At 51.2% G+C, this 23,082-nt stretch overlaps 1 protein-coding gene across 1 annotated transcript in view; it reads right to left on the minus strand.

The window, feature by feature from the left end:
* The window catches only part of LOC140428158 (phosphatase and actin regulator 2-like), a 220,840-nt gene extending 198,469 nt beyond the window's left edge, over window positions 1-22,371 (minus strand). Inside the window, 1 exon segment of the mRNA XM_072514289.1 lies at window positions 22,031-22,371. Coding sequence (XP_072370390.1) covers window positions 22,031-22,073 — 43 coding nt within the window. The 5' untranslated portion in view covers window positions 22,074-22,371.
* Between the last annotated feature and the right edge of the window lie 711 nt (window positions 22,372-23,082).

Below are 23,082 nucleotides of genomic sequence, written 5' to 3' on the forward strand. Positions count from 1 at the left end.
TCTCACTCTATGACATATCCTTCTACCGATTCATCCCGCCCATGTGGACCTCTCCAGCTTGCCCTGAATCCAGCGATGTTAACCACCCCGAATACTCCATGTGTTAACGGGTTCACTTCCCTTCTCTCTCTTGCTCTCTCTCAAAACAGCTTTTTGCTCGTCCTGTCATTTAAACTGCAATGGTTTTTCTCTTTTCTTATCATAGAATTTACAGTGCAGAAGGAGGCCACTCGGCCCATCGAGTCTGCACCGGCTCTTGGAAAGAGCACCCTACCCAAACCCACACCTCCCTATCCCCATAACCCAGTAACCCCATTCAAACAACACTAAGGGAAATTTTGGACACTAAGGGCAATTTATCACGGCCAATCCACCTAACCTGCACATCTTTGGACTGTGGGAGGAAACCGGTGCACCCGGAGGAAACCCACGCACACACGGGGAGGACATGCTGACTCCGCACAGACAGTGACCCAGCCGGGAATCGAACCTGGGACCCTGGAGCTGTAAAGCAATTATGCTATCCACTGTGCTGCCGTGCTGCCCAACTTTATTCACTCGTGTAAAGTGCTCAGATTTCCCTCCTTGCTCATAATTTTACCCTTCGCAACTTTAGTCCCTCAACATCTCAAAATTGTCCCAACATTTGGAACCCAGATCCACCTCTTTAATTACCTTCCCCTCAACGGCAAGAACTCACATTTCTTTAGCCCCTGAAACGGAATGAAAGATTCCGACCTGCTTCAAAGCAAAGTCTGTGACTGAGTCACATAGGGGGATATTGGGTGAGATGACCAAATGCTTGGTGCTACCAAAACCATGGGAGCAGGGGGGGGTGGGAGAGGGAGTGGGGGGGGGGTATTGCTTTCCAGACTATGGGTGTTAGAGGGGATGTGGTGCACTGTCAAGACTGAGGTGGTAGGACATTGGTGGCAGGAGGTCTGGGAGGTTCTACACATAGACCAAGAATTACTGAGCTGAAATATGGGACAAAGGCTGACATGGGACAACCATGTCTAATACGGGACCATCCCATACAATCCGGGATGGTCGGTCACCCTTGGATGCACAAAAAGGTTGCAATTGAAAGTTTGTTAATATCCCGGAGGCTTGTGGATCTGGAGAAGTTTGCACAGATTGGAAGGGGTGAAGCCACGGAAGGAGTTGAGAACAAGGATGAGGCTTTAAAATCCATCTACAAGATGCACTGCAGTAACTCACCAAGGTTCCTTAGACAACACCTTCCAAACCCACGGCCACTACCATCCAGAAGGTCAAGAGCAGCAGATACCTGGGAACCCCACCACCTGGAGGCTCCCCTCCGAGCCCCTCACCATCCCGACTTGGAAATATATTGGCGTTCCTTCACTGTCACTGGGGCAACATCCTGGAACTCCCTCCCTAACAGCACAGTGGGTTTGAGGTAACCAAGGCACGAACGAAGATTCCAGCACCAGCTGAACTGAGACAGGGATGAAGTTGGGCGATGTTATAGAGTTTGAAACAGGCAATCTTTATGATGGTGCGAATATGAAGCTCATTTGGGGATCACATGAGGCACAAAGGCTGTGAACAGACTGGCTTAATGTTAAACTGTTACCTGGGAGAGGACGGGAGGTGGTAGTTGGGAAATTAAATGAGGGCCAAAAAAAACAGCTTCACTCTTTCCAATATTCAATGGGAGGAAATGTCTGCTTATCCAGTACGGGATGTTGGGTAAACAGTCTGGTAATTTCATGATGACTTTCATTTAATGATGACCTTTGATCTGATGTACAGTCACCGACCGGACTCTGTCAGACCCACTGAACCTTTGCAGTGTTTAACTACTTTCACTTCACATTTCCAGCATTTGGAGTATTTTGCAATGAATTATAATTTGCACACACGCACGCCTGCGCGCACACACGCCAGCGCACACACACATGCCAGCGCACACACACGCCAGTGCACACACATGCCAGCGCACACACACGCCAGCACACACACATGCCAGCACACACACACACCAGCGCACACATGCCAACGCACACACACGCCTGCACGCACACACGCCAGTGCACACACATGCCAGCGCACACACACGCCAGCACACACACATGCCAGCGCACACACACACCAGCGCACACATGCCAACGCACACACACGCCTGCACGCACACACGCCTGCACGCAAACACACGCCTGCACACAAACACATGCCAGCGCACACACACGCCTGCACACACACACACCAGCGCACACACACGCCAGCGCACACACACACCTGCGCACACACATGCCAGCGCACACACACGCCTACACGCACACACATGCCTGCGCACACACACGCCAGCGCACACACACGCCTGCACGCACACACGGCTGCATCCACACACACGCCAGCGCACACACACGCCTGCGCACACACACGCCAGCGCACACACACGCCTGCATGCACACACGCATGCCTGCGCACACACACCAGTGCACATACAAGCCAGCGCACATGCACACCTGCACGCACACACACCCCAGCGCACACACATGCCAGCGCACACACACGCCTGCGCACACACACGCCAGCGCACACACACGCCTGCACGCACACACATGCCTGCGCACACACACGCCAGCGCACACACACGCCTGCACGCACACACGCCTGCATGCACACACACGCCAGCGCACACACACGCCTGCGCACACACACGCCAGCGCACACGCACACCTGCACGCACACATATGCCTGCGCACACACAAGCCAGCGCACATGCACACCTGCACGCACACACACCCCAGCGCACACACATGCCAGCGCACACACACGCCTGCGCACACACAAGCCAGCGCACACACAAGCCAGCGCACATGCACACCTGCACGCACACACACCCCAGCGCACACACATGCCAGTGCACACACACGCCTGCGCACACACAAGCCAGCGCACATGCACACCTGCACACACACACACCCCAGCGCACACACATGCCAGTGCATACACACACCTGCGCACACACATGCCAGCGCACACACACGCCTGCACGCACACACATGCCTGCGCACACACACGCCAGCGCACACACACGCCTGCACGCACACACACATGCCTGCGCACACACGCCAGTGCACACACACGCCTGCGCACACACAAGCCAGCGCACATGCACACCTGCGCGCACACACACCCCAGCGCACACACACACCTGCGCACACACATGCCAGCGCACACAAACGCCTGTGCGCACACACACGCCAGCGCACACACACCCGCCTGCGCACACACACGCCAATGCACACACACGCCTGCAAGCACACACACACCAGCGCACAAACACGCCTGCGCACGCACGCCAGCGCACACACACACGCCTGCGCACACACACATACGCATGCCTGCACACACACACACACACACACACATGCCTGCACACACGCACGCCTGCACACACGCACGCCTGCACACACGCACGCCTGCACACACACATGGTATATGTGCATTTCAGTTTCAAGAGCTGAAGAGAGCAGTACTGAGACCCAACCAATCAGCATCTTCCATGGGTTTCATTCAGATTAAATCGGTCAGATTGTGAGAAAGACTTTGCCAGATTTCTTCTGCTCTCGAATGCGATCGGGTTAAAATGTGGGATAATTATTCATTTTCCATAATCCTCTCAAACTGAACTCGAGCTGTGTGCTTTCCACAGCTACTAAACATTATTTAACGCAACAACAAAGAAATAGTCATATCCTGTGGAATACTCGGTAACCCTGTGATGCGACCATCAATTCACTTGAGACAGAGAATAGAAGTGAACAGAACAACTAGAACAGTGCCTGCCTGGGACTGCTCTGCAATGAGAGCCGCCTACAGGGCAGCTGCTCTTTATACCTCCCCTCAAGGGGGCGGAGCCAGGGGCAGAGCCCACAAGGGCACCAACATGATACAATCAGTGTAGTACAGTACAATGGTCCATAGGTGGAGCCCACTTGGGCAACAGCGTGATACAATGTAGTACAGTGGTGAATGGTTACTATAATACGTTCACCACACCCTGGTTTTCGCTAAACAAAGACCCGAAGGTTCAGGGGGGTCTCCAGTCCTGGTGTAAAGGAGCTCTGAAGGCAGAATGCGCAAGGCTGAATCACAAAGTCATGTGTTCGAGTTCCATTGAATGCACAATCCAGACTGACAGCCCATGCAGTCCTGAGCGCGCTGGCCTACCAGAGGTGCTGCCTTTCAGGTAACGTGCCAAACCTGAGCCCCCCCCCCCCCCCCCCCCCCCCGCCCCCCCCCCTCCCCGGAGGGCATAAAAGATACTGCGGCTCCATTCAAAAGAAAATTTCCTGACCAATATTTATTGCTCCAGCGACATTGCTAACACAGCTTATCGGCTCACTGACCTCACTGCTTGTGATGCGATCTTGCTGGGCATAAACTGGCTGCCATTTTTCTCCTCAAATACAATAACGATTACAGGCATGAGTAAATGTGTGGCTGCAATCTGCTCTGTGATGGTCTGGGGCTGTGAAAGTGGCAACTGGAATATCGCGGCTCTGAACAGCGTTTCTTAGCAATCCAGGGCACTAAATAATGTTATGGGCGGGGCGTTTTCAGAACCCCAAAATGTATCATGGAGTTCAACCAACCTCTCTCCCTTTAATGGATTGTTGCTTTTCCAGCACACGGCTTGTTCCCCAGGTGTGATATTACAATTATGGACACGGGGTTTTTAACACATAACAATGTTTATTCCATGAACTCAAATTAACCTATAAAATAAACATTGGATCTCTTAACACCCCTTACTTCAAAGATAACCCCGAACATAAAAGAACACTATATAATCCCTCAAAAATGTTCCTTCAAACATCCAAAAGGCTTCAAACCTTCAAAACAGTAACACACCAGGGGCGAAATTCTCCCCAAACGGCGCGATGTCCGCCGACTGGCGCCCAAAACGGCGCCAATCAGACGGGCATCGCGCCGCCCCAAAGGTGCGGAATGCGCCGCATTTTTGGGGGCCGAGCCCCAACATTGAGAGGCTAGGCCGACGCCGGAGGGATTTCCGCCCCGCCAGCTGGCGGAAACGGCCTTTGTTGCCCCGCCAGCTGGCGCGGAAATGACATATCGAGGCGGCGCATGCGCGAGAGCGTCAGCGGCCGCTGACAGTTTCCCGTGCATGCGCAGTGGAGGGAGTCTCTTCCGCCTCCGCCATGGTGGAGACCGTGGCGGAGGCGGAAGGGAAAGAGTGCCCCCGCGGCACAGGCCCGCCCGCGGATCGGCGGGCCAGGCCACCGTGGGGGCACCCCCCGGGGCCAGATCGCCCCGCGCCCCCCCCCCAGGACCCCGGAGCCCGCCCACGCCACCTTGTCCCGCCGGTAAGACAGGTACTTTAATTTACGCCGGCGGGACAGGCAATTTAGCGGCAGGACTTCGGCCCATCCGGGCCGGAGAATCGAGCGGTGGGGCCCGCCATCCGGCACGGCCCGATTCCCACCCCCGCCGAATATCCGGTACCGGAGACTTCGGCAACCGGCGGGGGCGGGATTCATGGCAGCCCCCGGCGATTCTCCAACCCGGCGGGGGGTCGGAGAATGACGCCCCAGGTCACAGAGTATAGATATTTCCTGTTAAATGGCAGAGATATATCGGCTTGGTTGACGTCAGCTCCAGCACCTTGCTTTCCTTCCTGCAGCTCTCTGGAAACACACAGACACACCCAAGCTGCTTTTTCAAACCTGGCTTTCTCTCTTCAAGCACTCACAGCAAACCAGAACTTCTCAAGCTGCTGTCTCAAACTGGCTTTCTCTTTTTAAGCAGCTCACAGCAAAACAGCCAGGCACTTTTAAACTGCTCTCAGCAAAACCAGCCAGGTACTTTTTTAAACTGAAACTTCAAAATGGCTGAACTGAGCTCAGCCCCACCCACTCTCTGACATCACTGTTTTCTTAAAGGTACATTGCTTAAACATCCATTTCTTAAAGGTACTCTCACACGACAATAACAATAATCTTTGTTAGTGTCACAAGTAGGCTTACATTAACACTGCGATGAAGTTACTGTGAAAAACCCCTCGTCGCCACATTCCGGCACCTGTTTGGGTACACAGAGGGAGAATTCAGAATGTCCAATTCACCTAACAAGCATGTCTTTTGGGACTTGTGGGAGGAAACCGGAGCGCCCGGAGGAAACCCACGCACACACAGGGAGAACGTGCAGACTCTGCACAGATAGTGACCCAAGCTGGGAATCGAACATGGGACCCTGGCGCTGTGAAGCAACAGTGCTAACCACTGTGCTACCCTGCCGCCCAGGTGTCGTCAATGATCCGATAATAATAATAATCTTTATTGTCACAAGTAGGCTTACATTAACACTGCAATGAATTTACTGTGAAAAGCCCCTAGTCGCCACATTCCGGCGCCTGTTCGGGTACACAGAGGGAGAATTCAGAATGTTCAATTCACCTAACAGCATGTCTTTTGGGACTTGTGGGAGGAAACCGGAGCACCCAGAGGAAACCCACGCAGACACGGGGAGTACGTGCAGACTCCACACGGACAGTGACCCAAGCCGGGAATCGAACCCGAGACCCTGGCACTGTGAAGCAACAGTGCTAACCACTGTGCTACCGTGCCGCCCAAATATACGTAAGGAACAATGCGAGAAACACTTCATGGGAAGTATATGGGAACTTAGGTCTGCAACTACCAGCAGAGTTATCAGTGTAAACTTAAACAAATGATACAAATGAGCGATTTACTTCAATCTTCAGTTGTAACTTTATCTCACTGAGATTGATAAGGAGCCAAGGTTATGGCAAAAGGGTAATCATCGGAGCGAGCTGCACCAGCACAGCCCTCAGTCTGCTTACACGGTGCATGTTGCAGAGGGGCCTGTGTATGATACTACCTGGGAATACAACCTGAGAACGAAACCCAACAGTACGTACCGCCTTGGAGCACATTCTGACTGCTCCAGTCACATTCTCCAGGCTGCACTCCAGCGCAGTACTGAGGGAGAGCTGCACTGTCGGGGCGGCTGTTTTTCTGGGTGAGTTACTGAACGGAAGTGCATCTCTGGGCCAGCCAGGCAATGTTAAATGCTCCGTTAGCTACTTCCGATAGGAGCAGGGGAATCCCCCTGTGACGTCCTGGATAATATCAAATCTTTCAACCAACATTGCCACCCGCTCTGATTCACAAGGTTCCGGGGTCAAGTCTGACTCTGGGGCTTGGGTGCAAAGTTCAAGGCTGACACTTCAGAACAATACTGAGGAAATGTTGCGCTGTCAGAGTTGACATCTTTGGGATGAGAGGCCGAGGTCACATGCTCGGTAGGTGTGGAAGATCCCTGGAACTATTTTGAGGAAGATCAGGGGAGTTCTCCCCGGTGTCCTGGCCAATATTTATCCTTCAATCAACAGCTCGAAAACAGATAATCTGGTCATTGCCGTTGCTGTTTGTGGGAGCTTGCTGTGCAAGCTGCCACAATCCCTCCATGGCAACAGTGACAACATTTCAGTGGCTGTGAATTGCTTTGAGACATCTGGTGGTCATCCACGGAGCTATATAAATGCAAATCTTTCTTTCATTGTTATTTGTGGGATCTTTTTGTGCACAAGTTGGATGACGGGTTTCCCCCAATATAGAAATATTTCATTGCTGGTAAAGCACGGAGGGATGTCCTCAGATCATGAGAGGCGCTATATAAATTTTGGATTGGATTGGATTGGATTTGTTTATTGTCACGTGTACCGAGGTACAGTGAAAAGTATTTTTCTGCGAGCAGCTCAACAGATCATTAAGTACATGAGAAGAAACGGGAATAAAAGAAAATACATAATAGGGCAACACAACATATACAATGTAAAAGTCTTCATTTCAATCATTAGTGATGCAAACTGAGCTCAAGACCTTGCAAGATAAATTGCAATCCCCCTCCCATTGCCAACAGCGAGCCCCATGTTCATTTCAGGTACGATATCGGCCTCCCCCATCCAATCGCTTCGCCGTTGGTGTCAAGAGCTTTAATTTCCCTCCGCCCAGCATCTTGGAACCTGTTCTCTGCCCCGCCCCCTCTTCAAACTCCTTCAAACCCACCTTCTTGGCCTAGTCATCAGCCACTGTAAGAAATCCCAGGCAGGGGGGGACGGAATGGGGATGGTGGCATTGGGGGGAGGTGGGGTTGTTGCTGGTGCAATTGCAGAGCCGTGAGGAAGAACTTGTTGACACAATGAGTGGCAGTAACCTGGAACTTGCAGCCGACAAGGGTGCTGGAGGTAACCACTAATTTCAAAAGGAAGTTGGATATTGAGGGAAATCAACTAATAGGGTGGCAGGGCAAGAGCAAGGTAGTGGGACTGACTGGATTGCTCAACAGAGGGTCTAGTATGGATTTGATGGGCTGAATAGTCCCCTTCTGTGACTTTATGACAACCTTTGATCTTTTGCCAATGGTTCAGTAAACATCCTCCCCTCTAGTTCTTTGTGAAGTCCTTGGGTTGAGTGTGTGACTGTGGGGGGTATGGAGTGAAGGTGCTGTATAAATTTAATGCTGTGCTAGTAAATCAACTTCACAATCTCACTGCTAACATTCACTTGCTTCACAAATGATTCCAGAATCTCCATCCCCAATCCTTTGTCTGGGAACCTATTCCATGTGTTGATAACTTGTGATGTGCCTCACCCCTCCTTATCTCTGTACTCTCCTCCGACTTTACAATCCTCCCAAGAGTTCCCTCCTCTTCCCAGTTCCTTCTCCACATGGTGGCCGAGCACTCAGCTGCCAAGGTTCCCAAGCTCGGGAATTGCTTTCCCGCTCATCTCCTGTGGCAATGATTCTGCCCACTTCTGCACCGTGGCCTCAGGAATGATCTAATTCCTGGCTCCGTTCAGAGAACCACAAAGCCACAGAAAGAGGCCATTCACCCCATTCATAGAATTTACAGTGCAGAAGGAGGCCGTTCGGCCCATCGGGTCTGCACCGGCTCTTGGAAAGAGCAGCCTACCCAAGCCCACCCCCCCATCCTACCCCTGTAACCCCACCCCAATCCAACCCAACCTTTTTGGACACTAATGGCAATTTAGCGTGGCCAATCCACCTAACGTGCACATCTTTGGACTGTGGGAGGAAACCGGAGCACCCGGAGGAAACCCACGCAGACACGGGGAGGATGTGCAGACTCCGCACAGACAGTGACCCAAGCCGGAATCGAACCTGGGACCCTGGAGCTGTGAAGCAACTGTGCTAACCACTGTGCTACCGTGCCCCCCTCTGCCCCGACACTAAATTGTGTCTGCCCCGGCCAAAAAAGAGAATATAGGAAAGAGGCACTCTTTTTAATCCCACTTTCCAGCAGCTGGTTCATAGTCTTACAGCAGCTATTCAGCTTCAGATCCAGGTACCTGTTCAACAACTTGAGCATTTCAGGCCCAACCACAATTCAGGCAACAAAAAGGCTTTTCCACATGTCCCCTCTAATCCTTCCACCAATCACCTTAAATCTATGCCCTCTGATGATTGACTCCTCAGCTAGGGGAAGCAAGTCTTTCACGTCTAGGTCCCTCATACTTTTGCACACCTCAATTGAGTTACCTCGTAGGAAAACAATCCTAGCCTGTCCACTCTCTCCTCATAGCTGTGATTTTCAAGTCCTGGCAACATCCCTGTGACTGCCCTCTGCACTCTCTCCACAGCAATGATGTCCTTGTGTAATGACAGAATGTCCTCTGCACTCTCTCCACAGCAATGATGTCCTTGTGTGCCTTCCTGTCATGTGGCGACCAGAACTGTCCACAAAACTGCAGCTGTGGTCTAACCTGTGTTTCACACAGTTCCAGCATTTTGTACTCAATACCAGTGAAGGAAAGCCTTCCATACCAAAGCTTTCTTGTCCGTCCGACCTACCACCTTCAAGGACCTATGGACACGCACCGCCGGGTCCCTCACTTCCTCATCCCCTCTCAATAAGCCTCCCCACCCACATTCTGGGCTCTTGACAATGACATCATCAGCAGCAGCCCCGTTCTGAAGTCTCATTCATTGCCTTGCTGCCAATATTTACCTGATATTGGTTCTGTGCAGGCACTAGTGAAAAGGTTAAGTTGCCATAGTCCCAGATGATCTTAGGCTGCTTTCCCCTTTGAGGGGGGAGAGATGACTGGTGGTGGTTTAACCCGAGCATCACCACACCTCAGGCGAGGGGCAAGGTTGAGAAGATGGGGGCCTTCATGAAGTCACTAGTGTTGGGTGTTCCACTCTGTGGATGTGAGATTTAGACTCTGAACAAAAAGAATAAGAGGAGAAGGCAGCAGATTGGCACAGTGGTTGGCACTGCTGCCTCACAGCACCAGCGACCCCGGTTCAACTCCAGCCTTGGGTGCCTGTGTGGAGTCTGCACGTTCTCCCCGTGTCTGCGTGGGTTTCCTCCGGTTGCTCCGGTTTCTTCCCACAGTCCAAAGATCTACAGGTTAGGTGGATTGGCCATACAAAAGTGCCCCTAAGTGTCCAAAGGTTGAATGGGGTTACAGGGATGGGTTGGGGGAGTGGGCCGAGTTAGGATGTTCTTTCGAAGGGTCGCTGCAGGCCCGATGGGCCGAATGGCCTTCTTGTGCACTGTAGGGATTCTTTCAGAAGAACAGCTTTTGAAATGTGTGTATAATGGAAAAGGGTCAGGATCAGCTGGATAAACAGTGAGCCAAAGGAATTGGGTTGGATCAAGAGCAGAAATCCAGGGATCAAAAGAGTTTCCAAGATAGTAAGTATGGAGATCTGAATCAAAGATCTGACAGCCTTGTCCTGGCAACAATTGGAGAGATCGAGGGTAAAATCAGAAGATGAAGAAGGGAAATGGGATGAGTGATGACATTGAGACATGAACTGAAGGAAGATTGAAGAAAATGAGAAGAGAAGAAGAAGCTGGAGTGACAGTGAAGTGACAGTGAAGTGACAGTGACACTGAAGTGACACTGGAGTGACACTGGAGTGACACTGGAGTAACAGTGAAGTGACAGTGAAGTGACACTGGAGTGACACTGGAGTAACAGTGAAGTGACAGTGAAGTGACACTGGAGTGACACTGGAGTGACAGTGAAGTGACACTGGAGTGACAGTGAAGTGACAGTGAAGTGACACTGAAGTGACACTGGAGTGACACTGGAGTGACAGTGAAGTGACACTGGAGTGACATTGGAGTGACAGTGAGGTGACACTGGAGTGACAGTGAAGTGACACTGGAGTGACAGTGAAGTGACACTGGAGTGACAGTGAAGTGACAGTGAAGTGACACTGGAGTGACACTGGAGTGACAGTGAAGTGACAGTGAAGTGACACTGGAGTGGACAGTGAAGTGACAGTGAAGTGACAGTGAAGTGACACTGGAGTGACAGTGAAGTGACAGTGAAGTGACAGTGAAGTGACACTGGAGTGACAGTGAAGTGACAGTGAAGTGACAGTGAAGTGACACTGGAGTGACAGTGAAGTGACACTGGAGTGACACTGGAGTGACAGTGAAGTGACAGTGAAGTGACACTGGAGTGACACTGGAGTGACAGTGGAGTGACAGTGGAGTGACAGTGAAGTGACACTGGAGTGACAGTGAAGTGACACTGGAGTGACACTGGAGTGACAGTGAAGTGACAGTGAAGTGACACTGGAGTGGACAGTGAAGTGACAGTGAAGTGACAGTGAAGTGACACTGGAGTGACAGTGAAGTGACAGTGAAGTGACACTGGAGTGACACTGGAGTGACACTGAAGTGACACTGGAGTGGACAGTGAAGTGACAGTGAAGTGACACTGGAGTGACAGTGAAGTGACAGTGAAGTGACAGTGAAGTGACACTGGAGTGACAGTGAAGTGACACTGGAGTGACACTGGAGTGACAGTGAAGTGACAGTGAAGTGACACTGGAGTGACACTGGAGTGACAGTGGAGTGACAGTGAAGTGACACTGGAGTGACAGTGAAGTGACAGTGAAGTGACAGTAAAGTGACACTGGAGTGACACTGGAGTGACAGTGAAGTGACAGTGAAGTGATACTGGAGTGACACTGGAGTGACAGTGAAGTGACACTGAAGTGACACTGAAGTGACACTGGAGTGACAGTGAAGTGACACTGGAGTGACACTGGAGTGACAGTGAAGTGACACTGGAGTGACAGTGAAGTGACACTGGAGTGACACTGGAGTGACAGTGAAGTGACAGTGAAGTGACACTGGAGTGACAGTGAAGTGACAGTGAAGTGACACCGGAGTGACACTGGAGTGACAGTGAAGTGACAGTGAAGTGACAGTGAAGTGACACTGAAGTGACAGTGGAGTGACACTGGAGTGACACTGGAGTGACACTGGAGTGACACTGGAGTGACAGTGAAGTGACACTGGAGTGACACTGGAGTGACAGTGAAGTGACAGTGAAGTGACACTGGAGTGACAGTGAAGTGACAGTGAAGTGACACCGGAGTGACACTGGAGTGACAGTGAAGTGACAGTGAAGTGACAGTGAAGTGACACTGAAGTGACACTGGAGTGACACTGGAGTGACACTGGAGTGACACTGGAGTGACAGTGAAGTGACACTGAAGTGACAGTGGAGTGACACTGGAGTGACACTGGAGTGACACTGGAGTGACACTGGAGTGACAGTGAAGTGACACTGGAGTGACATTGGAGTGACATTGGAGTGACAGTGAGGTGACACTGGAGTGACAGTGAAGTGACACTGGAGTGACAGTGAAGTGACACTGGAGTGACAGTGAAGTGACAGTGAAGTGACACTGGAGTGACACTGGAGTGACAGTGAAGTGACAGTGAAGTGACACTGGAGTGGACAGTGAAGTGACAGTGAAGTGACAGTGAAGTGACACTGGAGTGACAGTGAAGTGACAGTGAAGTGACAGTGAAGTGACACTGGAGTGACAGTGAAGTGACACTGGATTGACACTGGAGTGACAGTGAAGTGACAGTGAAGTGACACTGGAGTGACACTGGAGTGACAGTGGAGTGACAGTGGAGTGACAGTGAAGTGACACTGGAGTGACAGTGAAGTGACACTGGAGTGACACTGGAGTGACAGTGAAGTGACAGTGAAGTGACAGTGAAGTGACACTGGAGTGACAGTGAAGTGACAGTGAAGTGACAGTGAAGTGACACTGGAGTGACACTGGAGTGACACTGAAGTGACACTGGAGTGGACAGTGAAGTGACAGTGAAGTGACACTGGAGTGACAGTGAAGTGACAGTGAAGTGACAGTGAAGTGACACTGGAGTGACAGTGAAGTGACACTGGAGTGACACTGGAGTGACAGTGAAGTGACAGTGAAGTGACACTGGAGTGACACTGGAGTGACAGTGGAGTGACAGTGAAGTGACACTGGAGTGACAGTGAAGTGACACTGGAGTGACACTGGAGTGACAGTGAAGTGACAGTGAAGTGACAGTAAAGTGACACTGGAGTGACACTGGAGTGACAGTGAAGTGACAGTGAAGTGACACTGGAGTGACACTGGAGTGACAGTGAAGTGACACTGAAGTGACACTGAAGTGACACTGGAGTGACAGTGAAGTGACACTGGAGTGACACTGGAGTGACAGTGAAGTGACACTGGAGTGACAGTGAAGTGACACTGGAGTGACACTGGAGTGACAGTGAAGTGACAGTGAAGTGACACTGGAGTGACTGTGAAGTGACAGTGAAGTGACACCGGAGTGACACTGGAGTGACAGTGAAGTGACACTGGAGTGACAGTGGAGTGACAGTGAAGTGACACTGGAGTGACAGTGAAGTGACACTGGAGTGACAGTGAAGTGACACTGGAGTGACACTGGAGTGACAGTGAAGTGACACTGGAGTGACAGTGAAGTGACACTGGAGTGACACTGGAGTGACAGTGAAGTGACACTGGAGTGACAGTGAAGTGACACTGGAGTGACACTGGAGTGACAGTGAAGTGACACTGGAGTGACAGTGAAGTGACACTGGAGTGACACTGGAGTGACAGTGAAGTGACACTGAAGTGACACTGGAGTGACAGTGAAGTGACACTGGAGTGACAGTGAAGTGACACTGGAGTGACACTGGAGTGACACTGGAGTGACAGTGAAGTGACACTGGAGTGACAGTGAAGTGACACTGGAGTGACAGTGAAGTGACAGTGAAGTGACACTGGAGTAACACTGGAGTGACACTGGGGTGGCACTGGAGTGATAGTGAAGTGACACTGGAGTGACACTGGAGTGACACTGGGGTGGCACTGGAGTGACAGTGAAGTGACACTGGAGTGACACTGGAGTGACAGTGAAGTGACACTGGAGCGACACTGGAGTGACAGTGAAGTGACAGTGAAGTGACACTGGAGTGACACTGGAGTGACAGTGAAGTGACACTGGAGTGACACTGGAGTGACACTGGAGTGACAGTGAAGTGACAGTGAAGTGACACTGGAGTGACACTGGAGTGACAGTGACGTGACACTGGAGTGACACTGGAGTGACACTGGAGTGACAGTGAAGTGACACTGGAGCGACACTGGAGTGACAGTGAAGTGACAGTGAAGTGACACTGGAGTGACACTGGAGTGACAGTGACGTGACACTGGAGTGACACTGGAGTGACACTGGAGTGCCAGTGAAGTGACACTGGAGCGACACTGGAGTGACAGTGAAGTGACAGTGAAGTGACACTGGAGTGACACTGGAGTGACAGTGAAGTGACACTGGAGTGACACTGGAGTGACAGTGAAGTGACACTGGAGTGACACTGAAGTGACACTGGAGTGACACTGGAGTGACAGTGAAGTGACACTGGAGTGACACTGGAGTGACAGTGACGTGACACTGGAGTGACACTGGAGTGACAGTGAAGTGACACTGGAGTGACACTGGAGTGACAGTGAAGTGACACTGGAGTGATACTGGAGTGACAGCGAAGTGACACTGGAGTGACAGTGAAGTGACACTGGAGTGACACTGGAGTGACAGTGAAGTGACACTGAAGTGACACTGGAGTGACAGTGAAGTGACACTGAAGTGACACTGGAGTGACAGTGAAGTGACAGTGAAGTGACACTGGAGTGACAGTGAAGTGACACTGGAGTGACACTGGAGTGACAGTGAAGTGACACTGAAGTGACACTGGAGTGACAGTGAAGTGACAGTGAAGTGACACTGGAGTGACAGTGAAGTGACACTGGAGTGACACTGGAGTGACAGTGAAGTGACAGTGAAGTGACAGTGAAGTGACACTGGAGTGACACTGGATTGACAGTGAAGTGACAGTGAAGTGACACTGGAGTGACACTGGAGTAATAGTGAAGTGACAGTGAAGTGACACTGGAGTGACACTGGAGTAACAGTGAAGTGACAGTGGAGTGACAGTGGAGTGACAGTGAAGTGACACTGGAGTGACAGTGAAGTGACAGTGAAGTGACACAGGAGTGACACTGGAGTGACACTGGAGTGACAGTGAGGCATCTCAGTATGTTTAAGTATATTAAAGATGCTATATAAATGCATGTTGTTGTTGCTGCTAAGTTCAGACTTTTTAGTTTATGCTCCAACAATTGGTCAGAGTCTTTGCCCCAGGTGTCTGGTCAAAGAGCTGCATTTGGTAAATCATTACCCATGATTCACACCTCCCTGTCCAAAAATGTTTTGCAATGGAGTTGCTTTGCGTCATTAGCTCACACCAGTGTCTTCGGGTCAGATGTGAACTCAGAGATTTAGTTGCGGGTGACACGGGAAATCCTGCCTCCTACCTCCTTCCTCTTCGATCGACAGAGAATAAAGCTCAACTGCAACATCTTTAAAACAACCTGTTTCACAGTATATTCTTTGTTAAATTCCTCACAGTGATGGAATACTTCCCACTTGCTGGATGAGCGCAGCTCCAACAACACTCAAGAAGCTCGACACCAGCCAGGACAAAGCAGCCCACTCGATTGCCTCCCCTTCCACAAACATTCACTCCTTCCATCATCAGCGCTCAGTGGCAGCCGTGTGTACCGTCTACAAGATGCACTGCAGGAACTCCCCAAGGTTCCTTAGGCAGCACCTTCCAAACCCACAACCACTATCCAGAAGGACAAGAGCTGCAGATACCTGGGAACCCCACCACCTGGACGTTCCCCTCCAAGTCACTCACCATCCTGACTTGGAAATATATCGCTGTTCCTTCACTGTCGCTGGCGCAAAATCCTGGAATTCCCTCCCTAACAGCACAGCGGGTGTAGCTACACCTCAGGGACTGCAGCGATTCAAGAAGGTAACTCACCCCCACCTTCTGAAGGGTAACTAGGGATGGGCAATAAATGCCGGCCTAACCAGCGATGTGCCCACATCCTGTAAATCAATAAAAAGAAAATTAAACTCTTATGTCTGCTTATGCGGAGGGTGCGGCTAGGTAGGGTCAGTGTAGACTCGATGGGCCAAATGGCCTTATTCTGCATTGAAGTGATTTTCTGAATCTATTCTCTAAATCTAAAGTGTATTTTAGTCTTTTGCTGTGTGTTTCCTTCTGTCACACACTCGCTTACTCGGTGAGCGTTGAACACAAAGAGTAACAACCAGACAGGGAAAGACATATAAGAGCCACCAAAATGGAAAAGGAAGGCACTGAATCGACAGGACATTCTGCCCAACAATTCCATGCCAGCGTTTATGCACCTTACAGGCCTCTTCCCACTATTTACTTCATCCCACCCACAGCCTTGTATTTCTCTCCCATGTATTTCTCAAGCTCCCCTATAAATGCAACCATACCTTCCTCAACTATTTCATGCAGTAATGAGTTCCACACCCTCACCACTCTGCGGGGAAAGAAGTGTCGCTTGAATTCCCCATCGAGCTACCTTATATTTGTCAGAGGTCTTGTGGTACACTGGGTAGTGACCCTGCCTGTGAGCCAGGCGGTCCGTGTTCTAGTCCCACCGCAGGGTGTGATGGCCAAGGAAGGTGTGTTCATAACGCAGCCAATCAGGTGGAGTATCAACTTGCAAATCCTTCACCCTGCACGCACCAATGGCAGGCAGTGAGATCAGGAGGGATCCTGGTCAGCAAGGCGATGGAAAGGAGGTTGGAGCCATCACTACCCTTAACTCCAGGTGACAACATACATGTACAATTACTTGTTGCCGCAGCAACCTGGACGCTCTAAGTGGACTCTAACGCCTTATATTTATTGGTGGTCCTGGTCTTCCTCAGAGGTGAAAATATCTCCTCCATGTCAACCTATCAAAACCCCACATCATTTGAAAGACCTCAATCAGGTCACCACTCAGCTCTCTCATTTCTCAAAAAAGGAGCGCCATCTGGTTTAATCACTTTTAATTTCTGGTGACAGAAACAGCCACATACCTGACATCATGAATATATTGTTGTACTCTGGTCGTAGCAAAGAGATAGAAAAAGTTAAAATTCCTGACCGAGGTGGGGACTGTGAATAACTTCACGCTATCAACACACATTCCCTCATTAATGTTCTTGGCTACTTATCCATGCAGCCAGGTACACTCACTGTCCGCTGTACCCTTCAAAGTACAGGGCGTCACTATCAAATACTTGGAACTTTGCCACTGGGAATTTTCACGATGACCTTTGGGTCTTTGCTCATTCTGCCACCGTAACTTTGGCCGAAAGCGTGGGCGGGATTCTCCGGCCCACTGCACCAAGTTTTCTGTTTTGCTGAAACCAGCAAATGCAGCGGGTAGAGGTCCAAGTGGGGCACGGGCACATCGCTGGGGGGGGGGGGGGGGGGATGAGGGCGGTAGAATCGAGGATCAGAAATCTTATTGAGACCTCTCTCCTTTCCCCTCTGGGTTTTTGGCATCCTGTATGGTCTGGTGAAGGCAGCTGGGCTGGAGAGAGTGACATCAGTGTGCTGGACTGTTATTTAAATATGGCGTGGGACCTCCGAACTCACCAGATGACGACGGACGGACAAACCAGCTGCCGGCCTATCAGGAGACTGAGAGGAGAACTCACCTGTGCATAATTAATGAGGTTCCAGGCGCTGAATCTGGCGCGGGATCCAACATTCCGAACGGCGGGACAGTCGCCACGGGAACGGTCCACCCCCGCACTTAGTCTCAAAAACGGGGAATTCCACCCGATAGTCCAGTCATCCAGAAATTGCATTACTCCGGAAGGTGCACAACTTCAAACGGGAAATGTGAAACCAGCGCTAATTTGGCCTAATTTCTCATCACCTCAGAATATCGCAAAGAGTTACTGAGCCAACAAATGATATTCAAAGCGCAGTCACTGAATGTAGGAAATATGACAGAGAATATACAGTGAATGGTAGAATCCTCAAGAGTATTGATAGTCAGAGAGATCTAGGTGTACAGGTCCACAGGTCACTGAAAGGGGCAACACAGGTGGAGAAGGTAGTCAAGAAGGCATACGGCATGCTTGCCTTCATTGGCCGGGGCATTGAGTATAAGAAATTGGCAAGTCATGTTGCAGCTGTATAGAAGCTTAGTTAGGCCACACTTGGAGTATAGTGTTCAATTCTGGTCGCCACACTACCAGAAGGATGTGGAGGCTTTAGAGAGGGTGCAGAAGAGGTTTACCAGGATGTTGCCTGGTATGGAGGGCATTAGCTATGAGGAGCGGTTGAATAAACTCGGTTTATTCTCACTGGAACGACGGAGGTTGAGGGGCGACCTGATAGAGGTCTACAAAATTATGAGGGGCATAGACAGAGTGGATAGTCAGAGGCCTTTTCCCAGGGTAGAGGGGTCAATTACTAGGGGGCATAGGTTTAAGGTGCAAGGGGCAAGGTTTAGAGGAGATGTACGAGGCAAGTTTTTACACAGAGGGTAGTGGGTGCCTGGAACTTGCTGCCGGAGGAGGTGGTGGAAGCAGGCACGATAGTGACATTTAAGGGGCATCTTGACAAATACATGAATAGGATGGGAATAGAGGGATACGGACCCAGGAAGTGTAGAAGATTGTAGTTTAGTCGGGCAGCATGGTGGACACAGGCTTGGAGGGCTGAACGGCCTGTTCCTGTGCTGTACTTTTGTTTGTTCTTTGTTCTTCGACAGTCAATCTGTGCACAGCAAGCTCCCACAAATAGCAATAAAATAATGGCCAAATAATGTGCAGTGTCTTTTAGTCAAACGATCAATATTGACTCTGGGAGGACCCCCCCCCCCCTCAACTCCTCTTTGAATCGTGTTACCCACTGAGCCAAGGCAGATACCAAAATAACATGAGCGTGGTCACCGGAGGAAATGTGGCAGCCAATTTGCCCGCAATAAATTCGACAAAAAACGGATGAAGATAAGCAATGGAATAACCCATTTCAAATGATACTGCCTCAGGGATTAATATTGGCCAGGTCACTGGGGGAAGGTCCAACTCTCCTTCGTAATGTGAATCTTCCGCATCCACTTCAGAAAGCAGACGGGGCTACATTCGAGAAACGGCACTTCCCGCAGTGCAGCACTCTATGGCACTCAAACCCAGAAGCACCCTGGCAGACTCGCCAACTGAGCCAGGCTGGCATTTGAAGAGTCGAGAGAAAGAGTATGGAAATGGAATCACAGCTCCATTGCAGGGGTAGCAAAGACCAGTGCAACGGCACAAATGGCCTTCTCCTGATACAAGAGTTTTCTGGCTCCAGGTTGACCAACATATAACGAGCCAACATGGTAATTGGACATTCGGAATTCTCCCTCGGTGTACCCGAATAGGCGTCGGAATGTGGCGACTAGGGGATTTTCACAGTAACTTCATTGCAGTGTTAATGTGAGCCTATTTGTGACACTCATAAAGATTATTATTATTCTTAAATAAATATTCAAGTTAGCAGGTGAGGGAGTTGACACCACAGACGGAAAATTCAACTTGATTTTTATACAAAAGAGGTTCCATTAACATCTGACTAGTCTGTCACTCTTCTGACAGGGGAAGGAACCAAAGGCGACAAGTTGACGGCTTCTGAAACTAACCAAATGACAACAAACAATATCAGAAGGAAGTCAAACTTCCCTCCTCCCTATCGACACTGAAAGAGAACCTCCCGAACAATCAGTCAAAACTCTCAGGGAGACGACCATTGCAGAAAATTTCTGAAATGCAGCAGAACCGTCCCTTTAAGAAACGTCCTTTCCTTGAACAGTATGATGAAGGGAGCCCTTCCCCCAGCTCATTCGGCACCATCATTAGACTGGCTGCACTTCCATCCGTACTTGGAAGCACTTTCCCTAACCTGCTTCACTTTGAACACCCAGGAAGCACGCACTTCTCTTCAAAACAAATACCACATCACCACTTCCTCCCCATGGCAAGATTTCCGTGTGACCCAAATTAGTCTCCTTCAGGCCAGGAAGAGGATGTGTCTGGCTGCTGATCGGTCCTTTTCCATTTGAAATCTCTTCACCTCCCCTCCTGCTTTCTCTCCAGCTACTGTAGCTGTTGGTGTTGCCTATCCTTCAGGGTTATGAAGATTCCTTTCTGAACATTCCCTGAACAGGCGCCGGTATGTGGCGACTAGGGGCTTTTCACTTGTGACAATAAGTGATTTTCATTTTCATTTCAATGCGCCTCAGTCAATAAAGCTTTCTGCTTGGTTGAGGATGCCATTGGTTTGGGGCAATAAGCGAAAGGGAGCCAAGGCAGATCTGTGCAGCATGGTAGCACAGTGGTTACCACAGTTGCTTCACACCTCCAGGGTCCCAGGTTCGATTCCTGGCTAAATTGCCCTTGGTGTCCAAAAAGGTTGGGTGGGGTTACTGGGTTACGGAGATGGGGTGGAGGTATGCGCTTGGGTAGGGTGCTCGTTCCATGGGCCGGTGCAGACTCGATGGGCCGAATGGCCTCCTTCTGCACTGTAAATTCTATGATGAAGGGATCAACCGGCTGTGATCTAACTGATTGGTGGAAAGCACTCATGGGGGTTGAATCGTCTCCTCTTGTTCTGATGTAAGTGAAGCAAACCCACTCTCGACCTCCGCTCTCAGTGTTCTCAATGGCAGGAATTGAAAACTGACAAAAACCTCTGCCCCCCCCCCCCCCCCCCCCCCCAACCCCACCCACCCCCACAATCACCCTTCACCGCCCCTTCCCACAGCCCCACCTCACCCTCAATCGCCTGGACCTGCTGCACTCATTTCAGCCAGAGGGGCCAGTGAGCGGGTCACAGTGCCAATGTGCGTCTCCGCCCAACCCGCTCACACTTTCAACCCAGCTTCATGCCACAGGAATTTAGGGGAGTTTGAAGGGACAAGGAGCAAAGGCGGTTGGCGTCAACAGACTGGTGCCCGACAGAGAGGAGCGCCTCGCTGAAGATATTCATAGAATCATAGACTTTACAGTGCAGAAGGAGGCCATTCGGCCCATCGAGTCTGCACCGGCCCTTACAAAGAGCACCCTACTCAAGCCCACGTATCTACCCTATGCCCGTAACCCAGTAACCCCCCACTTAACCTTTTTTGGACACTAAGGGCAATTCAGCATGGCCAACCCGTACATCTTTGGACTGCGGGAGGAAACCAGAGGAAACCCACGCACACACGGGGAGGATGTGCAGACTCCGTACCGACAGTGACCCAAGCCGGGAATCGAACCTGGGACCCTGGAGCTGTGAAGCAATTGTGCCAACCGCCGTGCTGCCCCAAATATTCTTCATCCCAGTCAACTGGCGTCAGCCGCAGCACTCACCACCGAAGAGACTTTGGGATATTCAGCAGAGGAAGGGTTAATTCTCACAGCGCGTCTCCGACACAATGAGTACAGGAGGATGCTGCAGAGAGAAGTGTTACTAGCAAAACAGGACAGAGGTGAACAGCACAGAGAGGCAACAGGATGTTCATTGCCAATATTCAAAGTAACTTCAAAGCTGGCTCAAGACTTCAATTTTGGCTGTTGGGTTTGTGGCTTTTGAAAAGGAAATTCACAATTTTGACTGATTTTTGCTGGAAAACTATGTTAATTTTCTCTTTCACTGAAAGAAAAAGTCAGTAACTCCATTCATTTGCAGCAAAGCTGCCCGTACAATCTCGGCTGAACCACACAAAGCGGCGGCTATGGTATACTCACCGGTGACTGGCTGATTGAAGCTCGACACAGAAGTCTGTCCCATTTTCTTCCTGCTTCAACAGGAGACCTTTTATCCTCTTTCGCATGGAGTCAGCAAATCGTCAGAGCCGTCCCAGACTCTGTACAGCCACAGATCCTCCACCCAGCAAGGCACCCCGAGGTCATTTCACTTTCTCTTCTGCACAGAGGGTTTCTGAAGCTCTCCCTCTCTCCGTCCCCCCCCCACACACACACACACAGATACTGATTAAAAACTTTGCCAGCTCACTCTCTCTCCCTCCCTCCCTCGAGCACACACACCCAGCCCTGCTGCTGCTGGAGCCCCGTCTGTTCCTGTTCAGCGAGAATGCTTCTCATTCCTCTATGCAGATTAACTCAGAGGGGTCAGAGGGCACGGGGAGGGAGTCCCAAGCGAGTACAGCATGACAGGAATGCAAGTTCCCAACTGAGGACCTGTCCCTCGTGCTCCAGGAGGAGAAATTAAGCTGCAGGGGTGGCAGTGGAGGAGGGAGGGAGGGAGGGGGGGGGGGGGCAGCATGGGGAGACGAAGGGAGGGGCCATGGGGAGAGAAAGGGAGGGGGTCTGGGGAGACTAAGGGAGGGGGTCTGGGGAGAGAAAGGGAGGGGGTCTGGGTAGAGAAAGCGAGGAGGCATGGGGAGAGGAAAGGAGAGGGCATGGGGATAGGGAGAGGGAGGGAGGGGGCATGGGGAGAGGGAAGGATGGGGGCATGGGGAGAGGGAGGGAGGGGGACATGGGGAGATGGAGGGAGGGGGGCATGGGGAGAGGAAGGGAGGGGGACATGGGGAGAGGGAGGGGGCATAGGGAGAGGGCGTGAGGGGGCATGGGGAGAGGGAGGGAGGGGGGCATGGGGAGAGGGAGGGAGGGGTACATGGGGAGAGGGAGGGAGGGGGACATGGGGAGAGGGAGGGAGGGGGCATGGGGCGAGGGAGGGGGGCATGGGGAGAGGGAGGGGGCATGGGTAGAGAAAGGGAGGGGGCATGGGAGAGGGAGGGAGGGCCATGGGTAGAGAGAGGGTGGGGGCATGGGGAGAG

The sequence above is a fragment of the Scyliorhinus torazame genome, chromosome 1 (genome assembly GCF_047496885.1).
Source record: "Scyliorhinus torazame isolate Kashiwa2021f chromosome 1, sScyTor2.1, whole genome shotgun sequence".
Lineage (NCBI taxonomy): Eukaryota > Metazoa > Chordata > Chondrichthyes > Carcharhiniformes > Scyliorhinidae > Scyliorhinus > Scyliorhinus torazame.